Genomic DNA, 20,925 nt, shown 5'->3' with positions numbered 1-20,925 from the left:
AATTTTGAGAGAAAAAAACTTTGGCCCAAATTTTTAAAAAAAGGTCATACTATACTATGTTGTCCAAAATGTGACAATTTTTTTGAAAAACTTTTTTTGGTCTAAAATGTGAAAAAAACTGTCATACATTGTCCATAATTTGACTACAACTTTATACTATACTGTATTGTCCAAATTTGATGACTTTTGAGAGTAAAAAAATTTGGTCCAAATTTTGAAAAAAGGTCATACTATACTATGTCTTCCAAAATGTGACAATTTTTTAGAAAAACATTTTCTGGTCTAAAATGTGAAAAAAACTGTCATACGTGGTCTTAAATTTGACAAGAACGTCATACTATACTGTGTTGTCCAAATTTGATGACTTTTGAGAGAAAAAAAATTTGGTCCAAATTTTTTTTAAAAAGGTCATACTATACTACGTCTTCCAAAATGTGAACATTTTTTAGAAAAACATTTTTTGGTCTAAAATGTGAAAAAAAACTGTCATACGTGGTCTGAAATTTGACTGAATCGCCATACTATACTATGTCGTCCAAAATTTGACAATTGTTTTGAAAAAATATGTGGGTCCAAAATTTGACAAAAACATCATACTATACTATGTCGTCCAAAATTTGACAAAAATGTTATACTATACTATGTCATCCAAAATTTGACAATTTCTTTGAAAAAACATTTTTGGTCCAAAATTTGACAAAAAAGTTATACATTGGAATGTCGTCCAGATTTTGAAATAAAAAAAAATTCAAAATGTCTTATCCAAAATTTTAAAAAAAAGTAATACATTAGGTCATACTAAAGTATGTCCAAAAAGTTTTTTTGAAAAAAAAGTTTTGGTTCGTAAATTTGAGAAAAATGCCATACTGTACCGAATGTCATCAAATATTTGACAATTTTATTTGAAAGAATTGTCTCCAAAAAAGTCATACATTAGTATGTCGTCCAAATTTTGACAGAAAAATTGTCATCCAAAATGTGAAAATATCATATATTAGTATGTTGTCCAAAGTTTGATAAAAAGAAATTTCTCAAAAAAAACCTCCCCCCCAAATGTTTTTTTTTTTCAAAAGTTGTTTTCCCCAAGAACATTTTTTTTTTTGACACACGCACGCACACACACATGGTGTACATCAGATATTGGGCCCCAGGCCCTCTGGTCTCTGTTGCTCTGGATAAAGTCACATCAGTAGCAACTGCACAGGAAGTTCCCACAGCTCTAAGGGCACATTGGAGTCACTCACAGTTAGAAACGTTAATAAGGGGATTTTGACGTTCTCAACCAATAAGAGGCAATATGGGGGCGTTGGGTCTATGTGGACCATCTCTCTCTCTCTTTCTCTCTCTCTCTCCACTGAACAACTTAATCCTTTGTTTTTGTTCTATTATAATAGTTTAGAAAGGGCTGACGCTATCTTTTTTTTACTCTCCAAATGCCTGCTGAAGTGTAAGGGTATGATAATCCCACGTGTCAGATTGGGCTATGAGTCATTCCTCTCCCTGAGCAGCACCCGTTTGTTTGTGTTGCTCCCTTCACTGCACTGTCTGCTCTAGATAAGTTGTCAATGTCATGAACAAACTCAGGAAAGAGCACCCCTTGAAAAGGATGTGGTGGAGGGTCGTGAGGATGTTAAGTGTGTTTGTGAGTTCTGAGAGACTCTGGAATATGGCACTACTCCAGTGTTGTAATGTGAAAAATTACAAATACTTAGATTTAGGCATAGATTTAGTCTTTCCATGTGTCCTGTCTGAAATAGGTGGTACGATTCTACGTGCCACACAGACCAGGTTTTTCTGACCAATAAGAGCGTTCATTAGTTTTGGCACCAGTCCTTTTTTTTCCCCCTTAAACGACAGCGCTTTTCATGACATTTGTTTTTGTGTGACTTACTCTGTGTTAGTCATTCATGGCTTCTTCTTCTGTTCTGTTTTTTTTGTCCACAGTGTCCACATGCTTCAGCATCGTTTCCCTGGTTTCCCTGAACAGGAATTTGACACGTCATTGTGATAAAAGGGATGAATGAGGTACAAAGGGGTTAAATGTCAGTAGTTCACAGTCCGTATTAAAAAGTCATACTTTAGTATGTTGTCCAAAATGTGACAAAAGAGTCATACTATAGTATGTCGTGCAAAATTTGACAAAAATGTCATACTATAGTATGTCGTCTTAAATTTTGACAAAAAAGTCATGCTTTAGTACAGTGTTTCTCAACCTTTTTTGAGCCAAGGTACATTTTTTTCATTGAAAAAATCACGAGGCATACCACCAAACAAAAATGTTTAAAAAATGATACTCTGTAGCCTATATTAACAATTTAGTCATTCTTATCAAAGTGTCTTGAATATTTATATCCATATTATTTGCAGATAATGAATTATTTGTTTTCAAAAAATGTTTTTAGACCAATTAGGTGAAATTGAATTTCCCAGAGCACACCTGACGATCTCTCACGGCACACTAGTGTGCCACGGCACACTGGTTGAAAAACACTGCTTTAGTTTGTCGTTCAAAATTTGACCAAAAAGTCATACTTTAGTATGTTGTCCAAAATTTGACCAAAAAGTCATACATTAGTATGTCGTTCAAAATTTGACCAAAAAGTCATACATTAGTATGTCGTTCAAAATTTGACCAAAAATTCATACATTAGTATGTCGTCCAAAATTTGACAAAAAAGTCATAGATTAGTATGTCGTCCAAAATTTGACCACAAAGTCATACATTAGTATGTCGTCCAAAATTTGACAAAAAACTCATACTTTAGTATGTCGTCCAAAATTTGACCAAAAAGTCATACATTAGTATGTCGTCCAAAAATTAACCAAAAAAAGGCATACTTTAGTATGTCGTCCAAAATTTGACAAAAAACTCATACTTTAGTATGTCGTCCAAAATTTGACAAAAAAGTCATAGGTTAGTATGTCGTCCAAAATTTGACAAAAAATTGATACTTTAGTATGTTGTCCAAAATTTGACTACAAAGGCATACTTTAGTATGTCGTCCAAAATTTGACAAAAAAGTCATAGGTTAGTATGTCGTTCAAAATTTGACAAAAAAATCATACTTTAGTATGTCGTCCAAAATTTGACCAAAAAGTCATACATTAGTATGTCGTCCAAAATTTGACCAAAAAGTCATACATTAGTATGTCGTCCAAAATTTGACAAAAAAGTGATACTTTAGTCTGTCGTCCAAAATTTGACCACAAAGTCATACTTTAGTATGTCGTCCAAAATTTGACAAAAAAGTAATATGTTAGTATGTCGTCCAAAATTTGATAAAAAAGTCATACATTAGTATGTCGTCCAAAATTTGACCAAAAAGTCATACATTAGTATGTCGTCCAAAATTTGACCAAAAAGTCATACATTAGTATGTCGTCCAAAATTTGACCAAAAAGTCTACATTAGTATGTCGTTCAAAATTTGACCAAAAAGTCATACATTAGTATGTCGTCCAAAATTTGACCAAAAAGTGATACTTTAGTCTGTCGTCCAAAATTTGACCACAAAGTCATACTTAAGTATGTCGTCCAAAATTTGACAAAAAAGTCATAGGTTAGTATGTCGTCCAAAATTTGATAAAAAAGTCATACATTAGTATGTCGTCCAAAATCTGACCACAAAGTCATACATTAGTATGTCGTCCAAAATTTGACCAAAAAGTCATACATTAGTATGTCGTCCAAAATTTGACCAAAAAGTCATACATTAGTATGTCGTCCAAAATTTGACCAAAAAGTCATACATTAGTATGTCGTTCAAAATTTGACCAAAAAGTCATACATTAGTATGTCGTCCAAAATTTGACAAAAAAGTGATACTTTAGTCTGTCGTCCAAAATTTGACCACAAAGTCATACTTTAGTATGTCGTCCAAAATTTGACAAAAAAGTCATAGGTTAGTATGTCGTCCAAAATTTGATAAAAAAGTCATACATTAGTATGTCGTCCAAAATTTGACCAAAAAGTCATACATTAGTATGTCGTCCAAAATTTGACCAAAAAGTCATACATTAGTATGTCGTCCAAAATTTGACCAAAAAGTCTACATTAGTATGTCGTTCAAAATTTGACCAAAAAGTCATACATTAGTATGTCGTCCAAAATTTGACCAAAAAGTGATACTTTAGTCTGTCGTCCAAAATTTGACCACAAAGTCATACTTAAGTATGTCGTCCAAAATTTGACAAAAAAGTCATAGGTTAGTATGTCGTCCAAAATTTGATAAAAAAGTCATACATTAGTATGTCGTCCAAAATCTGACCACAAAGTCATACATTAGTATGTCGTCCAAAATTTGACCAAAAAGTCATACATTAGTATGTCGTCCAAAATTTGACCAAAAAGTCATACATTAGTATGTCGTCCAAAATTTGACCAAAAAGTCATAGGTTAGTATGTCGTCCAAAATGTGTCAAAAAGTCATACATTAGTATGTCGTCCAAAATTTGACCAAAAGGTCATACATTAGTATGTCGTCCAAAATTTGACCAAAAAGTCATACATTAGTATGTCGTCCAAAATTTGACCACAAAGTCATACATTAGTATGTTGTCCAAAATTTTACAAAAAAGTCATAGGTTAGTATGTCGTCCAAAATGTGTCAAAAAGTCATACATTAGTATGTCGTCCAAAATTTGATTACAAAGTCATACATTAGTATGTTGTCCAAAATTTTACAAAAAAGTCATAGGTTAGTATGTCGTCCAAAAAGTGTCAAAAAGTCATACATTAGTATGTCGTCCAAAATTTGATCACAAAGTCATACATTAGTATGTTGTCCAAAATTTTACAAAAAAGTCATAGGTTAGTATGTCGTCCAAAAAGTGTCAAAAAGTCATACATTTGTATGTCGTCCAAAAATTTACAAAAAAGTCATACTTTAGTATGTCGTCCAAAATTTGACAAAAAGTCATACTTTAGTTTGTCGTTCAAAATTTGACAAAAAAGTCATGCTTTAGTATGTCCTCCAAAATTTTACAAAAAAGTGATACTTTAGTATGTCGTCCAAAATTTGACCACAAAGTCATACTTTAGTAAGTTGTCCAAAATTTTACGAAAAAACTCATACTTTAGTATGTCGTCCAAAATTTGACAAACAAGTCATTGGTTAGTATGTCGTTCAAAATTTGACAAAAAAGTCATGCTTTAGTATGTCGTTCAAAATTTGACAAAAAAGTCATACTTTAGTATGTCGTCCAAAATTTGACAAACAAGTCATTGGTTAGTATGTCGTTCAAAATTTGACAAAAAAGTCATGCTTTAGTATGTCGTCCAAAATTTGACAAAAAAGTCATAGGTTAGTATGTCGTCCAAAATTTGATAAAAAAGTCATACATTAGTATGTCGTCCAAAATTTGACCAAAAAGTCATACATTAGTATGTCGTCCAAAATTTGACCAAAAAGTCATACATTAGTATGTCGTTCAAAATTTGACCAAAAAGTCATACATTAGTATGTCGTCCAAAATTTGACCAAAAAGTCATACATTAGTATGTCGTCCAAAATTTGACAAAAAAGTGATACTTTAGTCTGTCGTCCAAAATTTGACCACAAAGTCATACTTAAGTATGTCGTCCAAAATTTGACAAAAAAGTCATACATTAGTATGTCGTCCAAAATCTGACCACAAAGTCATACATTAGTATGTCGTCCAAAATTTGACCAAAAAGTCATACATTAGTATGTCGTCCAAAATTTGACCAAAAAGTCATACATTAGTATGTCGTCCAAAATTTGACCAAAAAGTCATAGGTTAGTATGTCGTCCAAAATGTGTCAAAAAGTCATACATTAGTATGTCGTCCAAAATTTGACCAAAAGGTCATACATTAGTATGTCGTCCAAAATTTGACCAAAAAGTCATACATTAGTATGTCGTCCAAAATTTGACCACAAAGTCATACATTAGTATGTTGTCCAAAATTTGACCACAAAGTCATACATTAGTATGTTGTCCAAAATTTTACAAAAAAGTCATAGGTTAGTATGTCGTCCAAAATGTGTCAAAAAGTCATACATTAGTATGTCGTCCAAAATTTGATTACAAAGTCATACATTAGTATGTTGTCCAAAATTTTACAAAAAAGTCATAGGTTAGTATGTCGTCCAAAAAGTGTCAAAAAGTCATACATTAGTATGTCGTCCAAAATTTGATCACAAAGTCATACATTAGTATGTTGTCCAAAATTTTACAAAAAAGTCATAGGTTAGTATGTCGTCCAAAAAGTGTCAAAAAGTCATGCATTTGTATGTCGTCCAAAAATTTACAAAAAAGTCATACTTTAGTATGTCGTCCAAAATTTGACAAAAAGTCATACTTTAGTTTGTCGTTCAAAATTTGACAAAAAAGTCATGCTTTAGTATGTCCTCCAAAATTTTACAAAAAAGTGATACTTTAGTATGTCGTCCAAAATTTGACCACAAAGTCATACTTTAGTAAGTTGTCCAAAATTTTACGAAAAAACTCATACTTTAGTATGTCGTCCAAAATTTGACAAACAAGTCATTGTTTAGTATGTCGTTCAAAATTTGACAAAAAAGTCATGCTTTAGTATGTCGTTCAAAATTTGACAAAAAAGTCATACTTTAGTATGTCGTCCAAAATTTGACAAACAAGTCATTGGTTAGTATGTCGTTCAAAATTTGACAAAAAAGTCATGCTTTAGTATGTCGTCCAAAATTTGACAAAAAAGTCATAGGTTAGTATGTCGTTCAAAATTTGACAAAAAAGTCATGCTTTAGTATGTCGTCCAAAATTTGACAAAAAAGTCATAGGTTAGTATGTCGTCCACAATTTGACAAAAAAAGTAATATGTTAGTATGTCGTTTTTAGTATGTTTTCCAAAATTTGACAAAAAAAGTCATAGGTTAGTATGTTGTTTTTAGTATGTGGTCCAAAATTTGACAAAAAAGTCATGCTTTAGTATGTCGTCCAAAGTTTGACCACAAAGTCATAGGTTAGTATGTCGTCCAAAATTTGACAAAAAGTGTTACATTAGTATGTCGTCCAAAATTTGACAAAAAAGTCATACCTACATAGTATGTACCCTATTATCCTCCACATGAGGGTCACGGGGTCACTGGAGCCAATCCCAGCAGACATCACTGTCAGGTCACCAGTCCATCGCAGGCCCAACATAAAGAGATGGGCAATTTATATAATAGAAATGGGCAGAAGAGATGTAAAACTTTGAAAATCTTAAATGTTGTAAGCTTCTCATCAATATTTATTTAGGTAACTCATTTGAATTACTCATGGCCTGGGCAGCTCACCCTGACAATTTGTGTCATTCTTTTTTTTATTCCAGAGTCGTTCTGCTCTCTTCAGGAGGTGCCACCATGCCTTGTCCAAGGCAGACACCCTCACCTCTGCTCCGGCCAAAGCCGATGTCTCTGTGGACGCGGGCGACGGCGGTTCCGTTCAGCCGGAGAGCGACGCCGCGTTCCCTCTCTCTGAGCTCTCGCACTTGTTCGAGAGCGAGGACGCCGCCCCGTCGACCCAGGACACGAGCCAGGACTCGGCCCTGGAGGTGGCGGTGCAGCCCGGCCAGGTGGCCGACGGTCGACAGAACCTGCGCATGAAGTTCCAGGGTGCTTTCATGAAGGGCATTTCCAATCCCATGGACCTGCTGGAATCCACCATATACGAGTCAAACGTGGTTCCAGGCCCCAAGAAAGCACCCATGGACTCGCTCTTTGACTATGGCACTTATGGTCACATGAGCAACCAAAAGAGACGCAGGAAGAAGCTTCCAAGAGGGTAAGAAGATCTCTCTCAAGTCTCAAAACTTTGCTTTAGGGGATTATTTTATTCATCCAAGCAGTAGCAAACCTAGACTGGACAGAAACAAAAGGCCTGGTTGGGAAAAGTGCTGTCATTTAAAGAAAAAAAATCTCCCACAACTACCTCTCTGTAGACAGAGGTGTGCCACATTAGGAAGTATGTGCACACACAGGAACACACAGGCCATTCACTGAGCCAACAGAGAGCAACAGTGTTGTTGGTTCCACTGCAGCCGTTGAGGTAATATTTAGGGCTGCTTTCTGTTCCTGGCTGCCGTAACCTGTCCAGTAATGTACACACAGAGGTCCATTTATCCAAGTGGGTGTGTGGGTGATGGAAGAAATTCATTATTTTTGTTCAAACCCTCAGTAAAACGGCGACGTCCGGCGAAGACGATCAAAGCGCAGATCCGCCGAAGGTGGTGAAAACGTTCAACCGCTCCGTCCTCTTTGACTGCGTGTCGCGCGGCGACCCGGCATCGCTCGACGGCCTGCTGGAGTACCTGCAGAGTCACGACAAGCGTCTGACTGACGAGGAGTTCAGAGGTGAGGGTTCAGGCTCAGGCTCAGCTCCAAAAACCAACCAATAAACACATACTTTCATATCTGTGTTGATCACTTTGATGAACACACAGAAAGTGTGTTTCCCAAACCTGGAAATAACAATGTTCTCAAATGTCTTGTTATGTCCACAAACTGAAATTAATCGGTTTGTGTTCTACGGAGCAAAGAAACCACAACATTTTCACATTGAACAAGTGGAAAATCTTCTAATTATTAAAAAAAAAAAACACTTGAACATGATAGTTGATAATTTACTTAGTACTGTCAAATAATCGTTGTACACTTACTAAAAAAGGCAACATACAAAACCCTAACCCAGGGGTCTGCAACCTGCGGCTCTAGAGCCTCATGTGGCTCTTCAGCCTCTCTGTAGTGGCTCCTTCTAGCGTTGAAAAAAAAAAAAAATATTCGTGTTTTTCACACTTTTTTGTCAAGATAAAGGCGTAAATAAAAATGTCTTGATGTTTTATCCATCACATCCGGTTGAAAAACCTCCCCAAAAAGCTAATAAAATACTATAAAAAAATTGCTTTTTCGTTTTTCCACACTTTAAAGGTTGGGTATCAACTTGCAACAAACTGTGGTTCTTTAAATAGAGAATGTGTAAAAAAAAAACAAAAAAAACTTTACATGTGATTTTATCTTCATTTTAAGGATCAAATCCAGATTAATTTTATTTGGGTGAAGACGGGACAAAAATGGCTCTTTTCATTCTAAAGGTTGCAGATCCCTGCCCTTACCTAACCCCAACCCAAACCCTAACCCTAATCCTAACCCTAACCCTAACCCTAACCCTAGTGCACAATCATCCTGTGCTCTTGCCAAAACAATCTCTGTTTGGCCCGATTGAGTGCGCTAATGTGCTGTTTCAGTCGGAGTCGTTGTTGTGCTTTGAACGTTAACTCCGTGACTCCTTTTCCTTCCACAATCTATAACAACTCACTCTCTTCTCTGTGCGCTGGGTGAAATAGTAAAATACCGGCCTCCCCACTCTTCACTCTCACCTATTGTTCTAAAGCAGAAAGTCGGCTTGGGCTGTATTTTACCTTTTGACCTTTTTTGTAATCTCTCGGCTATTTTTCCCCCTCAAGAGGATGTGAGGAGGAAAGGTGGAGTGATGTCTTTGTCCTGCCAGAGGCAGATGGAAAAGCTTCTCTCTCTGTCTCTCAGGATTTTTCTTTTTTAGGCTTTTAACAAGGAGCTGAGAAAAATCACAGCAAACTGCGACTTAAACAAGGCTCCCACTTTCTCTGCAACAGAGACTTAAAATAGTGAATGGCTCACTTGACCTCTGTCTTTAACACTTCATTTTTTTAAAGAACCCTGAATACTCCCACAACAACAATTTCACCATATTCAATTATTATACAGCTTCAACTCATTTACAGCATATTTAGATGAACAGGAAGTTGTTGTGATGTCGCTGAAATAATAATAATTTTTAAAAAAAGCTCTTTTAAAGGTGCCATATGTAAGAATGTGGCCAAAAACAGTTACTACACGGAAATTCAAAATACCGAGGTCTTTTAGGTTTCAATGATTGGTAGACGGCGGTAGGTGGCGCCACATGCCAAAACATGATTTCAAAACTCATAAACATATAAAATATATTTTTTAATGCAAATATTTTGGCTGCACTGTTGTTGTTGGTGAGTTCAGTTTGTTATATGAACATTATTCCTGAGTCTCTGTGACATATTAGGAGGATTTTATGGCCAGTTGCTTTAGATTTATTACATAATGCACCTTTAAAAATATAAAAGGTTGAGTTTACTCTGATAAATGGCACAAATGCAAACTTTGCCAAACACATTTAATGTTAATCATCACCCAAGTCACAAAAAAAACCAACTTAAACTCCAAATAACGTTTTTCCTCCATCTAATTTTCCCCACCAGAGCCATCCACAGGTAAGACGTGTCTGCCCAAAGCCCTGATGAACCTTTACGGCGGTCGCAACGACACCATCCCGCTGATGGTCGACGTCGCCGAGAAGACCGGAAACCTCCGAGAGTTCCTGAACTCGCCGTTCAGGGATCTCTACTACAGAGGTATGGAAATAACCCAAGAACGAGAGAAGGTTGATGGAAACCACAACCAACACGTCACAACGCACACATCTAACTTTTACAAACGCAGACACGCTGCATATCCACAGAGCGGTCAAAAACTCCACTAAAAAAAAAAATTGTGATCACCAAAAGCCGGGATAAAACACCAATCGATCAAACCAGCAGGAGTAGAAACCACCGTAACAGCATAAACATCGATAAATGTCACCCGTGGATCACAACAGAGAGTCCAACAGTACCATTGATGGGGAAAAACCCTCTATTTTGTGCAACTTTCCTAACACCATGACCTCCTCCAGAGCTGTGGTATGAAAATAATCGTTCCGTCCTGTTCCGTTTTACTTTGTTTCAGGCCAGACCGCTCTGCACATCGCTATAGAGCGACGCTGCAAACAGTACGTGGAGCTGCTGGTGGAGAAGGAAGCCGACGTTCACGCCCAGGCACGGGGTCGCTTCTTCCAGCCTAAAGATGAAGGAGGCTACTTCTACTTTGGTAACGACGACCTTTGTCAGGCAAATAACTTTTTTTATGATGATGACTCGTTTTATTTTCTATTTATACTCTGAACTCAAATGATGCAAACTCTGAGACACAGAGCTCTGGAGGGGAAAGCTGTTTTCACTATGCTCTGCCTCATGCTTTTGTGATGATGTGGTGCCTTTTTTGTGTGACATCATGGTCACTGTTTTCTGCTGCCAAGTGTCTGCTTTTTTTTTATGTGCATCAGAGCCAAGATTAAATAGTTCACCCACTTTCCTGGAAAATAAACGAGAGCCCACCCTTTCTTTAGCTGTTGTAACGTGGCACAGTTATTGAGTTCAGGATGCTGCTGTGGGTTAGCGGTGAACTCCACCTTACACCCAGATGTTTGCATGTTTAACCATGAATAGTAATGCTTCAAAAACACAGGAAAAGGGGGAATTATGTCATCTGTTGAAGACTTGCCTCCTCCAGTGAAAGGTGTCTGTGTTCTGCAGCGAAAGAAAAGCAAACATCATCCTGTGCCGGTGGTTAAGGATCTCACTGTGACTGCAACATCGTCTGCAAATTACACTCAACACTGCCCTCTGCTGGCTAATGTAAAGGTCCTTCTCCATCATATACTCAGGGAAATCTGTGATAACTTTTTACATTATGGTAATAATTTGCAATAGAGATGCAATATTTATATAATAATATATTGGTAAGAACAATGAAAAGTGTTATGAAATGTATTGTTTATGTCAAATGTTCCATCTAAGGTGAGACAAACAATTCATTACTTGGACTAAAATTAACTTTGTAGTTTATTAACTTGCTGTAATAATATCTCCTTATTAACATGCTATTTCCTGTGTTATCACCAAGCTGCAAATTGCAATAGAAATAAGATATTATTACCACACTATTTACTCCTTAATACAAGTGTTACAGCTTTTTTTTTTAATATAGGTCATCTTAACATTATATAATTTGAATTATCATTCTCCCAAAAACATTTAAGGTAGTTTTTTTTGTTGTTCTTTATTTGTACCCCGACCTGCTTTGGGAATCATTTGTATGATTACATTCAAGCATTATACTCCCCGCTCATCACTGACGAGATGATTTCTATTTGCACTTAACACGGTTGTCACTCCCAAATCCCAGCGTGTCCGGGCACAGTGTGAGTAATTTGCCGCGGAGCTTTGCAGTGAGGTGAACAGGAACCTGGCAGAGCCGATGGCTAATGGGATTTAGACTCACGCTAACACTCTGCATGCACCCGTGCAAATCCATGAAGAGGAGCGTCTCTATGTGAGGTGACAAAGTAATCTGTCACCCATGGCAACGGCTCATTCTCACCAGCTGCTGCTGGCACTGCGGCCTTACTGCAGCCCCGCCCTCAAACAACTGCTAATTGTGCTGATTTCATAGCAGGGATTTAAGTCAAACCTTTGATCCGTGTTTAGTACGCAAACACATACATCATCTGCAGTTCTTAAATAACCCTCTTGTTGGTATGGAAGCCCATTTCCCCCAGTGTGATGAAAAACAAAACATCCTGTAAGTCATTATAATGGGTTAATATCTCAAAATGGTGAGAAAGTACCTCAAAAATAATGACTTAGTCATTATAAGTCTTTGAGATATTATCGCATTATTTTTGAGATACTAAGTCAATATATTGAGATACTAAGTCATGATTTTGAGATACTAAGTCATTATTTTGAGATACTAAGTCCTTATTTTGAGATTCTCATTATTTTGCAATACTAAGTCAATATATTGAGATACTAAGTCATTATTTTGAGATACTAAGTCAATATATTGAGATAGTATATCATTATTTTCAGATATTAAGTCATTATTTTGAGACACTAAGTCAATATATTGAGATACTAAGTCAATATATTGAGATGCTAAGTCATTATTTTGAGATACTAAGTCAATATATGGAGATGCTAAGTCATTATTTTGAGATACTAAGTCAATATATTGAGATACTATCTCATTATTTTGAGATACTAAGTCAATATACAAAGATACTAAGTCATTATTTTCAGATATTAAGTCATTATTTTGAGATACTAAGTCAATATATAAATATACTAAGTCATTATATGGAGATGCTAAGTCATTATTTTGAGATACTAACTCAATATATTGAGATACTCAGTCATTATTTTCAGATACTAAGTCATTTTTTTGAGATAGTTAGTCAATATATAAAGATACTAAGTCATTATTTTGAGATACTAAGTCAATATATGGAGATGCTAAGTGATTATTTTGAGATACTAAGTCAATATATTGAGATACTCAGTAATTATTTTCAAATACTAAGTCATTACAGGATATTTTTTGTCCATCACACTGGCAGAAATGTGCTTCCATATGTTGATATGCTTGTATCTAATGTCTTTGCCCAGGTGAGCTGCCTCTCTCTCTGGCTGCATGCACCAACCAGCCCGACATCGTGCACTACCTGACCGAGAATCCTCACAAGAAGGCCGACCTGCGGCGCCAGGACTCGCGCGGGAACACGGTGCTGCACGCCCTGGTGCACATCGCCGACAACACCAAGGACAACACGCGCTTCCTCACCAAGATGTACGACGTGCTGCTCACCAAGAGCGCCAAGCTCTACCCGGACTGCAGCCTGGAGACGGTGCTCAACAGTGACGGCATGTCACCGCTCATGATGGCGGCCAAACTGGGCAAAATAGGGGTAAAGAGAGTACATCAGTGTGTCACGCACAGATTTTTTTTTTATCACCACCATTTATACATTTGCTCAGATTCTTCATATTCCTGCAGGTTTTTCAACACATTATAAGGCGTGAGATCAAAGATGAGGAGGTTCGTCACCTGTCGCGGAAGTTCAAGGACTGGGCTTATGGTCCAGTTTACTCATCTCTGTATGATCTGTCTTCACTGGACACATGTGGAGAGGAACCATCGGTGCTGGAAATCCTTGTCTACAACAGTCGAAATGAGGTGGATATTATGTTATCGACTCCTGAAATGAAATAGTTTAGCAGTTCAACTCTTCTCTGTCCAAAAACATGCCGATTAGGAGGGGATTAGGCAAATTGGACACTCTGAATTGACCGTAGGTGTGAGAGTGAGCGTGGATGTCAACTGGTTCCATTTTTGGTTGAGTGACATCTTATTACTACATCTTATCTAACAGAATTCAGGCACAGAATTCAAGTACTATTCCATTTTTCTAAAGCAATACTAACACCAATACTAATACTAATAGTTGGTTATTAAGGTACACTTCGAACACTCCCTTAAATCTTCGATTTTGATCCACGTCCAGGTCAAAATAGGACAAAATCTGCTGCTCTCAAACAGAAAGATGTCGGCAAAATCATACAAAAAAAATCGAATAACCTTCGACAACCTGGTCGAAGGTCTAAGGTCAGAGGATGTTACCAACCCTGTGAAGTCCCGTGAGACAAACTATGTTTTGTAAACTGTGGGCTATATAAATAAAGATTGATTGATTGATTGATTGAATAATAATGAAAGATTACATGTGTGTTTTTAACGACGTACGATGTCTGTGTTCTTGTCGTCAGAACCGCCACGAGATGCTGGCCGTGGAGCCCATCAATGCGCTGCTGCGAGCCAAGTGGCAGAAGTTTGCCGCCGTCACCTTTTACATCAGCGTGGTCTCCTACCTCATCACCATGATCATCTTCACACTCGTGGCTTATTACCACCCGACACACGGAACGGTGGGTGTGAAACTGATGAAAAAACTGCTGTAAACTCTCACACATATACAGATATATAATATATATCTGTATATGTGTGTGAAGAGTGTATTATATGTATTACATATAGGTGCACAATATGCTGTGGGTCTTTTTTGTATGTGCTCTAGTTAAAGAGAGCTCAATACTGTTTGCACACAAATGCTTATGCTTCATTAACATCGTTAACATCGCACCAGAGCAAATGTAGGCTGAGATTAAGATTAAGAAGACGATGTGCTAATGCTACATTCAGGTAATCCATGCAGACTTTAAAGGTCCCATATGTAAGAATTTGGCCAAAAACGGTTACTACATTCAAATTCAAAATACAGAGGTCTTTTAGGTTTCGTTTTCTGACATAACTGGCAACCCTCGTGGTTGCTCGGCAGCTGAGGCTCTACCGACTGCAATGATTGGTAGACGGCGGTAGGTGGCGCCACATGCCAAAAACATGATTTCAAAACATAAACATGATTTGCAGTCTGCAAAATGTTTTTTTTAATGCAAATATTTTGTCTGTACTGTTGTTGTTGGTGAGTTCAGTTTGTTATATGAACATTATTCCTGAGTCTCTGTGACATATTAGGAGGATTTTATGGCCAGTTGCTTTAGATTTATTACATAGTGCACCTTTAATGTAAAAAAAATAAAATAATGTTGTCCATTTGTTATTTCCTTCCTTCCTTCCTTCCTTGCTTCCTTCCTTCCTTCTAGCCTCCGTATCCCTATATCTCCTCCTCTGACTACCTGCGGATGGCGGGCGAGATCGTCACCTTGGCGTCAGGAATCTTCTTCTTCCTCACAAACGTGGGTCACCCTGCGATGCGACTCATTTCTCACTCGTCGGTTTGTTTTAAGCTCCGCGGTTTAACCGTTGTCATTGTTTGAAAAATCCCTTCCTGCTCTTTTGCAGATTAAAGACGTTTTCCTGAAGAAGTGTCCTGGGGTGAAGTCTTTATTTATTGATGGATCCTTTCAGCTGCTGTAGTAAGTCCCCCCCCCCCCCTCATCCTCTTCCTCCTCATCATCTGCTGCAAACTTTGATAATGTCAAGTGTCTTACTTTAAATCAACAACATTTTGTGACATTTGCGTCCTCTCTAGTTTCATCTACTCTGTACTGATCGTCGTCACCGCCGCTCTCTACCTGTCTGGCATTAAAGCCTACGTGTCAGTGATGGTGTTTGCTCTCGTCCTGGGCTGGATGAACACACTTTACTTCACCAGAGGCCTAAAGCTCACTGGCACCTACAGCATCATGATACAGAAGGTAGAGACACAACATGAATCAGACCGTAAATATCAATGATGCTAAATCCTTTATTGTTATTTTCCAGATTCTTTTCAAAGACCTTTTCAGGTTCCTGCTGGTGTACGTGCTCTTCATGATTGGATATGCATCAGGTAGGATTACGTCCATCTCGTTTTTTACAGATATGTGTCAGCGTGATGTCAAGGGGACGGATTATGGGACATTTCCCGAATTGCTGTCTCACCGAGAGGTTTTTAAGGTTCAAGCTCAGAGATGGTTGACTTTGCTAAGCGTTAAGCAAACATCATGTTTGAGAAGAAGAAGAACTTTTTGCCGATATATCAGGAGTGCTATATATACATATATATATACACACGGTTTTCCTTGCACCCAACTGCAGAGGTCATTAGTCTCTTCTGATAGATAGAAGAGATAAATGGTCTTCATTGAGCAACATCTTAAAAGCCAATATCATGCCGATAATATTGTGCGTCCCTACTTCTGATGGTACAAATGTGGACAAAAGCAATATGGACGTCAGACCGTTACGCCAACAGGGACTGTAATCACGTATTTAAATAAATATACAGTACTTTAATATTGATTTGGCCTCGCTATTGAGCTTTCCTCAAGATTTTGAAGCGATTCTATGGGAATATATGTCCAATCGTAGCTTTGCGCACTGGGACACAGTCATGTTAGAATAGAAAATGATCTTCCTCAAACTGCTGCCAAAAAGTTAGAAACATAACATTGTCCAAAATGTCTTGGTCTGTGTTTAAGTGTTAAGATTGTCCTTCACTGGAGATAAGAGGCCAAAGCCTGATTGAAATCCCTGAATTTCGACACTTAACAGGTGTGGACAAATCCTTTTGTCCATATAGTTGTTTGATAACCTTCTAACTTTTCTAAAAACTCACTTCCTTTGGCCTTCGTACCACAACCTCTTCTTGACGAGTCATTAAAAACAGCTCCTGGGCACAGAATGACAGAACATTTTGATGGTTTTGATACCTTGACCTCTCAATACTACTAGTATACCTTGAAACCAGTCATCGGCCCATGCCTGCATATAAATAAGCTGTGCAAGGGAATGAGTGAATTATGCACCGTTACATTATGGATGGTACTCAATCCATATAACCCCAAAGATGTAGTAGCAGAAGAACTCTCAGATGCATAACCCTAACCCTCTGCTCTGTCCTCCCCCTCACAGCTCTGGTGTCCCTGCTGATGGAGTGTCCGCCACCAGGAAGCGAGTGCGACGGGGTCTGTCCCACCTACCCCAATTGCAGGGAGCCGGACACGTTTAGCACCTTCCTGCTGGACCTCTTCAAACTCACCATCGGGATGGGAGAGCTGGACATGATCCACGGCGCCCAGTATCCCGCGGTCTTCCTCATCCTGCTGGTGACTTACATCATCCTGACGTTTGTGCTGCTGCTCAACATGTTGATCGCTCTGATGGGGGAGACGGTGGGACAGGTGTCCAAGGAGAGCAAGAAGATCTGGAAGCTTCAGGTGACGTGGTGTTCGTGGAGCCGTTTATTAGTTCTTCCTCCTCTTCCTACACTCTTAGGAATAAGGGTTCCAAAAGGGTCCTTCTACAAGGGCTTAGGTTCTACCTGGAACCATTTGCTTGCCCGAAGAAAGGTTTTTCAAGGCTTCTTGGTAACACTAATGGTTCCAGAAAGAACCATTTTGATCCAGAGAACCCTTTAAAACCCCTTTCCTGAATAAAGGGTTTTAAAAGGGTTCTTGGTGGAACCCTCCAAAAGGGTTCTCCTATGAGGACAACCTGAAGAACCTTATATGGTTCTACTTAGCACTTTTATTTCTAAGAGTGTAGAATCTTCTTCCTTTCCGCACCTTGTCATAAACTGGTTAGTTTACACTAGATAGTGAAAAACAATGTGAGTCATATGCAGACACACAGAAAGCCTCATTTTTTTTACATTGCTTATAGTTTTGAAAAGCAAAGAGATAGTGGATGAATACATTTAGAAGAAGGCAGTAGAGCAACAATATCGATGGAAACACCACCCACAAACCAACCAGCCAGAGGCTTTTTTAAAAAAGTATCAGCATGCTAACTTAGCATTTTATGCATTAAAAAGCTCTCAGTCATTCATTTTCTGCATATTTTTGGCCAGAAATCAAATTAAATCTTTGACATTACCCGATTAAAAAGTAAGGAAACAGATCTTTTTTTTAACAATTTATACTGTAATTATTAAATAGATGTTGATATATTTCCCTTGAAAAGACAAGTCTGGACCTTCGTCCGAGTTTATTTTGGTGGATACAGAAATCTAAGCCCTAATGATGTCATTAAAGGTGCATTATGTGATAAATCTAAAGCAACTGGCCATAAAATCCTCCTAATATGTCACAGAGACTCAGGAATAATGTTCATATAACAAACTGAACTCACCAACAACAACAGTACAGACAAATTATTTGCATTAAAACAAAATCATTTGCAGACTGCAAATCATGTTTATGTTTTGAAAAAACAGGTTGCCAGTTACGTCTGAGCTACAATGGCGGAGAAAACAAAACCTAAAAGACCTCTGTATTTTGAATTTGAGTGTAGTAACGTTTTTTGGCCACATTCATACATATGGCGCCTTTAACTGGGCAAAACAAAACAGGAACAAATACATCTGCATATCCAGATGCCACATGTTTATGAATACACTAAATAGAATAAACACATAATTTAAATAAATGTCTACTTACAGTGGGCGACCACCATCTTGGACATCGAGCGCTCGTTCCCAGTTTGCCTCCGCAAATCTTTCCGAGCGGGCGAGATGGTGACTGTGGGGAAGAACTGGGACGACACGCCCGACCGACGCTGGTGCTTCAGGTAATTTTTTCTTCACTCATGATCCACTCCCACTCTGCAGCGTTTGACCCTGTTTAAACATAGAGTATATACAGAGGTTAGAGGTAAGAATACGCAACACAGATCGTCTTATATCCTTTTTTTTTAACACAATCTAGACAATCTGATGAAAAAAATATATATTTTCACCCACTATATAAACACGCCTGAGCAAAAAGTACTCAAAATGTTTAAGTTTGGCTCGTTTTTATGAACAAAAAGAAAAGAAAAACAGTCTGTTTTTTGTGACTTCTGCACAATTATTGCTACTTTAAACTACTACTCAAAATGCGATGCGATAAAATGAATCATAACTTTGACTGAGGCAGGTAACTGCTTGGGGCCCCAATGTGAGTTATTTACAGTGTAATGTATATATATTTTTTAGTTTATATAGTTTTTTAAAAAGCTATTTACAGTATTTTATTATTTACATTTTCACATACTTTATTTATTTTCAAAATTACAAGGTTTGTTCCATGTTATTTAATTCATTTCAAATAAAAAAAAAACTTTTGAATTCATACATTTTTTGTTGCTGTCAGATTATTTATAACATAAAGGTGATGAACACTGGCATTTTTAACATTTTTGCTTAGGGCCCCAACACACACACAGGATGTCCATATAAGGAGTTGGAGCACCTGCGGCACAGATCTGTTAAAGTTAATGCCATCTAAAGCAAAAAAAAACAGTGCTAACAGTGCTGCTGTGTTGTTGTTGTTTTTTTCTTTTAATTTAGAGTGGATGAGGTTAACTGGTGTCACTGGAATCAAAACCTGGCGATAATCAACGAGGATCCAGGCAAGAGTGAGACCAGTGTGCTGCAGCAGGGTGTCGGAGTCTTGAGGAGAGGTGAGATTCTCTCTCATGAATAAATGCGCAGACAAACACCGCACACACTGTTTTATTCACATTTATTAAGGGAAATTCCCACTCCTTCTCTCCTAATTTATCCCAACGTCTTCTATCCAGACCGCTGGTCCACAGTCGTCCCGCGGGTGGTGGAGCTGAGTAAGGGCCGCGAGGCTTTGATAGAGATGGAGCCCCTGACACGCAGACGCTAACACCTGCAAGAGGGACAAGCTTCTTGTTAGGAGGCCGCCAGAGAGCGCGTCAGTGACAGTGACGGTGACACGACTCTGCTGGAGACAATTTGGCCAATCGGTGCGCTCGTTTGCAACAAACGTCACATGGTCGAAGTGTTAATATTAACGATCGAAGGAGCGCGAAATCACGGACGTAAGGAAGGGGCATCAATGACACGATGAGCTGTTCATTTTTTGGACTCAGAAATCATGACAATGTAGGCTACTGCATCTCCACATATCATCATCATCATCATCATCATCATCAGAAGCTGATCACTCAGGGATTTCTAGTTTAAATATCATGAAAAGCTGTTACTCTCTCCTGCTGCTTTGCATTGTTTAGTTTTATTCTATTTAAAGACTTTCACTCCTGCATTTGAGTTCTATTCTCTTTCTTTCTTTTTGCAGTTGTGACAAATATATACGTGTTTTGTGTACTGCAACATAGTAGTGAATAAAAGGCCGTTTATAGAATGTTTTTACCAAAGAAAATCTAGATTTATAGAACTGCTTGTTTATATTTAAAAGTGCATTATGTAATAAATCTAATCGTCTAACTCACCAACAACAACAGTAGAGCCAAAATATTTGTATTAAAAATATATATTTTGCAATGTTTTGGCATGTGGCGCCACCTACCGCCGTCTACCAATCATTGCAGTCAGTAGAGTCTCAGCAGCCGAGCAACCACGGGGTCGCCAGTTACGTCAGAAAACCTAAACCTAAAAGACCTCGGTATTTTGAATTTGAATGTAGTAACCGTTTTTGGCCACATTCTTACATATGGCGCCTTTAAAGATTGAGGTCAGTATATAATGTGTGAAGCTGATGTGAACGTTTCCAGGCTCAGTTTGTATAGAAACAGAAATCCTTAATTCATATTCTCCTCTTTGTTTCCCGTGTTCTATTAAATAGTTTTTTTTTTTCGTTTTTTTTTTTAAAGTCTCAGGCTTTAGTCGCTCGGCTCAGGCAGAGCAGCGAGCGCTCATTTGAACTGAAACAATGCACTGTGCCAGTTTTCTGATGTGTGCATTATTAC

The 20,925-nt window shown here is 37.8% G+C and overlaps 2 protein-coding genes across 2 annotated transcripts in view; both read left to right on the top strand.

Moving 5' to 3' along the window:
• trpv4 (transient receptor potential cation channel, subfamily V, member 4) overlaps positions 1 to 19,928 on the top strand; it is a 35,249-nt gene extending 15,321 nt beyond the window's left edge. The window contains exons 2-17 of the mRNA XM_083904962.1: positions 1,945 to 2,025; positions 7,314 to 7,765; positions 8,159 to 8,334; positions 10,251 to 10,403; positions 10,777 to 10,917; positions 13,317 to 13,615; positions 13,705 to 13,884; positions 14,475 to 14,633; positions 15,369 to 15,461; positions 15,568 to 15,641; positions 15,758 to 15,923; positions 15,991 to 16,057; positions 17,122 to 17,426; positions 18,650 to 18,777; positions 19,538 to 19,650; positions 19,771 to 19,928. Coding sequence (XP_083761088.1) covers positions 2,017 to 2,025; positions 7,314 to 7,765; positions 8,159 to 8,334; positions 10,251 to 10,403; positions 10,777 to 10,917; positions 13,317 to 13,615; positions 13,705 to 13,884; positions 14,475 to 14,633; positions 15,369 to 15,461; positions 15,568 to 15,641; positions 15,758 to 15,923; positions 15,991 to 16,057; positions 17,122 to 17,426; positions 18,650 to 18,777; positions 19,538 to 19,650; positions 19,771 to 19,862 — 2,607 coding nt within the window. The 5' untranslated portion in view covers positions 1,945 to 2,016 and the 3' untranslated portion in view covers positions 19,863 to 19,928. The remainder of the gene's footprint in view (positions 1 to 1,944; positions 2,026 to 7,313; positions 7,766 to 8,158; positions 8,335 to 10,250; positions 10,404 to 10,776; positions 10,918 to 13,316; positions 13,616 to 13,704; positions 13,885 to 14,474; positions 14,634 to 15,368; positions 15,462 to 15,567; positions 15,642 to 15,757; positions 15,924 to 15,990; positions 16,058 to 17,121; positions 17,427 to 18,649; positions 18,778 to 19,537; positions 19,651 to 19,770) is intronic.
• Positions 1 to 20,925, top strand: part of git2a (G protein-coupled receptor kinase interacting ArfGAP 2a) — a gene marked incomplete at its 5' end in the record, with an annotated part of 114,478 nt that overhangs the window by 48,896 nt on the left and 44,657 nt on the right. The window lies entirely within an intron of this gene.

Source organism: Microchirus variegatus (genome assembly GCF_963457635.1).
Source record: "Microchirus variegatus genome assembly, chromosome: 18".
NCBI classification, from domain to species: Eukaryota; Metazoa; Chordata; class Actinopteri; order Pleuronectiformes; family Soleidae; genus Microchirus; species Microchirus variegatus.
The sequence above is the reverse complement of the archived record's forward strand: the minus strand, read 5'-3'. Positions and strand labels throughout refer to the sequence as shown.